Genomic DNA, 7,608 nt, shown 5'->3' with positions numbered 1-7,608 from the left:
TATTACCCTGAGTAAAAAATCTGTATTTATCTGTATGCACTATAAAACCGAGATATTTATAATGAAAATTTGTTGAGGTAATAATATTCCAAAAAAAAATGGTTTTATTATGAGAAATTGAATGAGCGCTCAATATTCATATCATTCTGACATTAAATGCTTTCAAATTTTCATAAACAATCGGAATCAACCAAACATAATTTCAATTTCATATACTTTCAAAATGTTGGCTTAGTTGGTTGATGTAAGACCTCAGCGCTCAACTTAAACTTGTGATTCGTCGATTGATTACTGTGATAAATTGAAACACGCGTGACTAACACTTGACTGCTGCGTATAGCAGCTCTCTTTATTTCCCCCCCTCCAAAGCTTTACCACAGATCATCAGACCCATCACCACATCTCCCTTTGTTACATTTCAAGTTCCCTATACTTATACTGATAGTTAGTAGGACATAAATCATGAAATCCGTTGTATGATATTAAAACAGTGTGCTCTTTACTGTAGAAATCAGCTTGGGGTTATCACACGTGGTGGACGTAGGCGCCTTGCAGTCTTGTCATCACCGGTGTGCTCATCACGCTTCATGCTTGGTTCTACCATACTTGTATCGTTCTGCTGCATAGCAGGTTGTATCTCTGGCTCGTCAGCCTCCGTGTTCATCAGAAGCTCATTAGAAGACTGTAGTGAGCTTATTACCAGGAATAACGCTCTTCTCCAATATCCTATCTCCAGTCACAATCTTGGATGGCTTAGCTTTCCACCGTTGATCCTCCGCTAGTCTACCTTTCTCCTTGCAAGTCCCTGTCCCTGTAGTGTGTAGACGAAACTGGGCCTGTGGAGAAATCTTGTAGCGATGGTAGTTTGGTGCGTATGGTTCGGCCGAGCATCAATTCACTGGAAGTTCAAGCATTCTTTGTCTAAGACTCTTCGGTATGACCAGTTTGCTACCTCTCAAAACTAAATCACCTACTGTGCCCAACTCGGCTCGGAAAGCGTGATAAGGCTTCAATAGATCATTTGTATAGTTCCATACCCCCTTTTCCAAACAATCTTTCAACGCTTGTATTGAAAAAGCCCTGAGTTATGAAAGCGGTCAGATGCTTGCTTTCATCGTCGAGTTGGAGTTGATGAAAAGCGTCCTTTATGTCAAGTCGTGAAAAGTACTTTGCGCCGTTCATTTTCTACCGTATATCCTCAATGGTGGGTAGTGGGTGTGTATCCCGAAGTATCGCTTTGTTGAGTTGCCGCATATCGATACACAGTCTAATATCACCGCTGTCTTTAGCCACTGTAACCACCCAACGACATGGTTCAGATACTTTCTCGATTATATCCTTGAACAACAATTTGTTCAGCTTATCGTCTACTTTTGCCAACATAGGTAACGGTAAACGGCGGAGATGCTGGGCAACAGGTTCAACCGACTTATCTATGGGAAAGTGTATCTTTATCCCACGGATGAAAGGGAAAGGTCGGCAAACCTACCCCTGATGCACCGATTCACGTTGACTGAGAAGTCCGACAACTAGCACTCCAAGCTGCTTAGCCGTTTGCTTCCCTAGAAGAGGTTGTGGTCCATTTTGCACTACGTAAAACCTTGGCACAGCTTTGAGCTGTTCATGGTCATCCGAAATAGCAATTTCTGCATCAAACATATTGATAACTTCGAAGCAGTCTGCTTGAGCATAAGCCCTAAATCTTCGATCGAAAGTACGCATATCCCCGATCACGTAAACTATATTCTTGTTCCCCGACCCCCACGTACGATCATCGATGATGTTCGATTGAACACCTGAATCTATTTGCATCTTAATCAGCACGCCACCCACTCTCGCCCAAATGAGTTCATCTGAATCGCCTCCAGAAGATACCATCTCAACTCAACAAGTTCAATTCGTTCATTAGATAATGACCGCTCATGAGGTCTTTTCAGAAAGTTCTGTCTGTTCAGTTTACTGCTGTCCATCGATCGGCTTGATGATGCAAAGACCGGAGAAGAGTAACAAACTCCGGCAAAATGACCACGTTTCACACACTTCATACATGTTTTATCTCGTGCTGGGTAAGTTTGTTGTCCGTGAGAACGACCACAGAATTTGCACGGTACAGCAACGTAGTGCACGTTATCCGCTGATCTGAACACTTGCAAGTGAGTACTCCTTCCCCCAATCTGATCATTCGCCACACGTGACGTTTCAAACGCGTTTACTTGCTTAACAATCTCTTCTAATGTAAGATCTTTCTCCTGAAACAGTTTTGCCCGTAACTGACTTGGCCCAAACTGGAGCATCTTGCCAACTATCACAATGCCAGAGCTCTCCGACGCTGATTTACCAAAATTACATATTACATTTTGTACCATGTGCCTGCACTCGCATTAGGAATTTTTCCAGTGTCTCCTCTGGCTGCGGTGTCATGGCCCAAAACGGAACCGCTCATGAGCGTCATGACTTTGGGCTGCGAAATAATCGTCCAACTTTTGCATTGCCACTATATATGGATCGATACCATTTCTTGTTCAGCTGTTACATCTGCTCCCGGGATGCTGAAGAATATATCTTGTAATTCAAACGAACCGCAAGCCAACAACATATCCTTCTTTTCAATTCCATCCTTTATTTTTGATGCGCGCAGACAAATCTCAAACCCTCGCTTCCGGGTAATCCATCTGTTCCTGCGATCCGTTAAGGGAACTCCCACAATCGATAATGCAGGCAGCTTAGAAAAGATTTTGCTTTTATCCATCGTTTCTCTTAAGATATGGCTCCCACTGTTTGGGTACTAGCATCACACAAGCCAATACAATTCGTATTTTGTATCTACAAGCTTTGGTCAAATTAGTACAATTAATGAATTCGGATTCGTATTTTTCTCCCCAAATACCGCTTCCTCCAATCACTAATCGTTCTGTTCTCAAGACACAGAGCTCCTCCGACATTTCTAGGTACGAATAACAACTCTCCACCGCTTTCTTGACGCGGGCTTTTCTGTTTTCTAGACACAGAGCTCTCCCTACAATTCTAAGCAGGAATACCAAAAACAATTCTCCACCGCTTTCTTGACGCGGGCTATTCTGTTTTCAAGACACAGATCAATCGAGAATGTCAAACACTCTGTTGTGTTTACCTTTCCGGAGCTTTTTCTCTGCTTACTAGACGCAGTGCTAAGAGCTTTACTTTCTGCTTCCTAGACGCAGGCTACTTCTCTCACACACACCTACAAACAAAATGGTGTGAGCTTTTTTCTGATTTCAGTTTGTTAGGCAGTCGAATATTTTATTTTTTTCTTCCCTTTCCAGCCGTATTCGATTAGAAACCCACCTGTATCGATAACACGGCAACATATCCAGCTAGTCGACGAAAAATAAAATAAAATCCAATCCCGGTCGCCAATTTGTGATAAATTGAAACACGCGTGACTAACACTTGACTGCTGCGTATAGCAGCTCTCTTTATTTCCCCCCCTCCAAAGCTTTACCACAGATCATCAGACCCATCACCACAATTACAAAACTCTCATCTCATCACTACTACCAAAGAGAGCTCAGACGAACAAAATTATTTTATTCTTTCCTTTTTTTTGAGAAATCTGTATAAACCTGTATTGAGTTTAAAAAATCTGTACAAAATCTGTATTCTGTATGAAATCTGTATGTGCATGTAATGCAAGAATACGTCGTTTTCCATTGCCGTTTCTAGATCCGGTTTTGAAAAAATGAATCAACGTCAATCATAGATGTTTTGTGGTTTTCAATTATGTTTAGTGAAAAGTGCAACATAAGGATATAAAAATAATTCAATTTTGACTCCAAACCGTTCAAAAGGAAACGGTTTTGAATCACTATTTTGCGCATACAAAAAAAAAGAAGAATAAAATAAAATAACGAAGAAAAGTTTCTTCATTTTGAGAGCAGAGAACTTAACTTTTGAGTTGAACTTACTCAAATTTTGAACAAAATATTTATTTTTTATTTTTAGTAAAAATTACTCAAGTTTTGACAATTTCGTCCCTTAACTCAAATATGAGTAGATAGGTGGTAATTCAAGTTTAGAGTACGTGCACTTTTTATGAATTTGAGTGATGTGTCATTCAATTTAGAGTTATGTTTAATGAGGATGATGGTCTTAGCTATGACAAGACCAGACAACTGGGAGGGCTGCTTTTGTTCCAAAATGGACCAGTTTCTGATTGGCTGATTAGCGGCCCTTACACAAGCATTAAAAATGTCATTTTAAATGATGACTAAGTAATGATGTATTTCAAATTTCTTAGAAATCTCGTCATTAGTGCACCATTACACGTTCATTAAAATGATATTATGTTTTAGTAATGACATTTTTAATGACTCGTGTAAGGCCGCTATTCTCATTAGGCTCTCTGACAGCTCACTTACAACCACAAATGCAAATGAGATTGGCTTGTTTTCATCAGGAAACGAATGTATTAAACACAGTTCAGACGATCAATCAACTTCGGTCGACGTCCAGATTGGTTTATTAATTTTATTTAGCCGAATATTGCTCACGTATCCGACGTTAAAAAGTTCCGTGAACTTGACGTAGTGTCCTTTCATATGAATTGCTTACAATTAATGTTGTTGTTCCGTAATCGTTCCATTCAGGTGATAGCCGCTTGATGCTGCGTGTGAATTGCTTTTACATATTGTTTTGTTTTCATCCGGAAACGTGTAGGCCACCCATTTTTCAGTAGGGCCGCCGTTCATTTTTCACCGGGCATAGAAACCTCAATGTTGGTACCCGCACATTTTGAAAAGAAAAAACTTTCGCAGGGTACGCGAGCAATGATGCCAAGTATAAAAAAAATCAGAATACATGTTTAATAAAACGAATAATTTTAGCTCACCAATAAAAATGAATATTTTCAAAGAATGTTTAACTTTTTTTAATCTCATTTGTGATAAATGTTTTGCGTGGCAGCACTGTGTAATTAAAATCAGCATCCAGCCGTTTTTCTTCTTAGTGAATTAAAGTGTAACAAAAAAAGATTTGTTAAATTATTGTAAACTTGAAAATGTTTTACAAGAAGAATGAACTGTTGTCACAGACTAACAGACAGGACACTCAAATTAGATTCTTCAATCATTTTAACTGTCATTTCGAATATTCCTTTATTTGGGACAGAACTCACATGTGTCATGATGGCGCCACGTTACCCTATCAAAAACATCCTGTCTGTCATCTAGACTGTGTTTATTTTTTTCATTTACCAACAGAGTTGCCATTTATACAGAATTACCTGTAATGTATTGATATGTATTTGCATTTGTATGCGAATTTCATGCAGGATACAGATTTAATACATATTGCCAAAACTATATACAAAATTGTGCCTACCTCTCATCCTTCAACGCAATACAAAATCGAACCCGTTTAGTGGCAATATTTACTTGCTTCTGATCTGCCGCCACTTAATTTCGGGTGAAAATTACCAACACAATAAAAAATAGTCTAGATGAACAATGTTGAGAAAAATAAGTGGTTACCTTCCAACATCGCTAAAAAGTTTAATATATTATTAACGTAATATAATAATTTACTGTGACGATTCATTTCCAAATATTATGATGAAATCAGGCATCCCTGCAAGCAGCTGATCGGTGTTGACAAACGAGGGGAACCAACTAGTAAATTAACTTTTACATAACACAAGGGGTGTACCGATAGTAAATAGTTCGCGCAGTATAATATAGGTGGAACTAGTGCATCACGAAAAAATTATTTTTTATAAGAATTTACTCATACTGTCATGTCTGTTAGTCTGTGCTGTTGTGTTCCACACTATGGTTGCACTTAGCATTTCAATCCACACTTGAATTTCGATTTTGCGTTCAACGAGAGATATTTCGTGTCTTGTCATCAAAGCTCAATTAATTGTTTTTAAACATTAATATATAATAAAAATAAGCATTCCTAAAAACATTTTTCATGTTTATTTCAAATCAAAAACCGGTCTAAAAATTTAAAATTTTGCTTAGAATAAAATTAATAAAAAATCTGTGGATATGGCTACACTGTAGCCGATACGTTGCGGTATTTATTCCACATAAAGAAAATGACGAGAAGGATGATTCGCAAGAAAGAATAAGAAGCCAGTTGTCAGGTCTTGTCTTAGGTAAAAAGCATACAAATAGGGATCTCGGTTGTTTTGATTGGATATATCGTAAAATGAGTACACTTTTCGAACACTTAAAGACGCTCTTTGACTGCGAGTTGTATTCAAATGCGAAATTATTGGTATTTATTTTCGTGTCAATTTTACTATATAAAACTAGTTATGTTTTTGCAGTCTAATTTGATATTGGCAGTTTATGAGAACAATAAATTGATCCTGACTCCGCAGCAACATTTTTGCACATTGGTTTATTATGCAGAATCGCTTTTTCATGAGCACCAGTATCGTGAATCCGAGGGATTATTTAAACAAGCTTTGCAAGCTAAGCGCATAATTACTAAGTCGAAATCACCTGGAAATAGAGTAACAGAAGATTTTAAAGACATTTTTTCAGAAGTTGAGATCAAATTCAAAACTGCCACGTGTTTAGTAGAAATCAAACGGTTTAGGGACGCGATCACTACTCTTCAGTCTCTTTCAACTAAACAACGAACCCCAAAGGTTAATATGCTTTTAAGTAGACTATGTCATAATCACGGACATGAAAGAACAGCAATTGGAACATATAAAGAGGTGTTGAAAGATTGCCCGTTAGCATTCGAGGCAATAGAAGGTCTTCTGATGCTTGGCACTAATGGAATTGAAGTTAACACTCTAATTGTGAACGCAACGCTTGTACCGCAATGCAATGACTGGTTAAGTAATTGGATCAAAGCTCATGCTCATATTCATAGTAGAAGGTACAACGAAGCTATTCAAACATTTCGGTCTATCGAATCAAATACTTCACTTGCAAATTATCACCAGCTACTGGTGCAGATAGGTGAGTGCTTCTACAACAACGGAGATTATGAAAACGCTTACACCTATTTAAAAAGAGCACATAATTCATATCCGTATATGAAGAATGGTATTCAGATTTTAGCGATTCTCATGACAAAGAAAAAAAAAATTGCTGAATTAGAAAAAATGATTGCTCCCACATCAACGTTTCCATATGAATATTCTTCAGAAATGTGGTTTGTAATGGCACAATATTTGTTCGCTACAATGAAATACGACAAAGCCGTCTATTTTGTCCAGAAAGCATGTTTTCTTAATCCAAAGAATGCCGAAGCGTTAATACTGAAAGCAAAAGTACTGTTGCAACTAAAAAAGTACCAGGAAGCAATAGCTCATCTCCGTTTTGCACAACAATTTGCTCCTTACCGTTACGAGGTTCATAAAGTATTGGTGGATACATACATTCACATACATCGCATACGAGAAGCTCAATCTCAGGCATTGAAAGCATTGAAAACTATAGGTGAATCACCAAGGATGCTTGTGGTAGGATTGATTAGTTATAGTTAGTAGCATTCACAAAATAAATTAAATTTCAGCTTCTGGGTCGAACCTATCTGAAAGATGATGCGACAAAAGAAAAAGCGAAAACATTATTTGAAAAGGCTATTGAGCTGAATGAAAGTTAC

The 7,608-nt window shown here is 38.0% G+C and overlaps 1 protein-coding gene across 1 annotated transcript; it reads left to right on the top strand.

The window, feature by feature from the left end:
* Window positions 1–6,053: 6,053 nt before the first annotated feature.
* On the top strand, window positions 6,054–7,603 carry LOC131440052 (anaphase-promoting complex subunit 7-like; the record flags this gene model as incomplete). The annotated part of the gene is made up of 3 exons (XM_058611142.1): window positions 6,054–6,258; window positions 6,311–7,465; window positions 7,519–7,603. Coding segments are annotated over exons 1-3 (1,309 nt in total), but the record flags the coding sequence as incomplete, so codon positions are not given.
* Between the last annotated feature and the right edge of the window lie 5 nt (window positions 7,604–7,608).

Source organism: Malaya genurostris, unplaced genomic scaffold (assembly GCF_030247185.1).
Source record: "Malaya genurostris strain Urasoe2022 unplaced genomic scaffold, Malgen_1.1 HiC_scaffold_57, whole genome shotgun sequence".
Lineage (NCBI taxonomy): Eukaryota > Metazoa > Arthropoda > Insecta > Diptera > Culicidae > Malaya > Malaya genurostris.
Note: the sequence above shows the minus strand (reverse complement) of the source record. Positions and strands in the feature narration are given on the sequence as shown.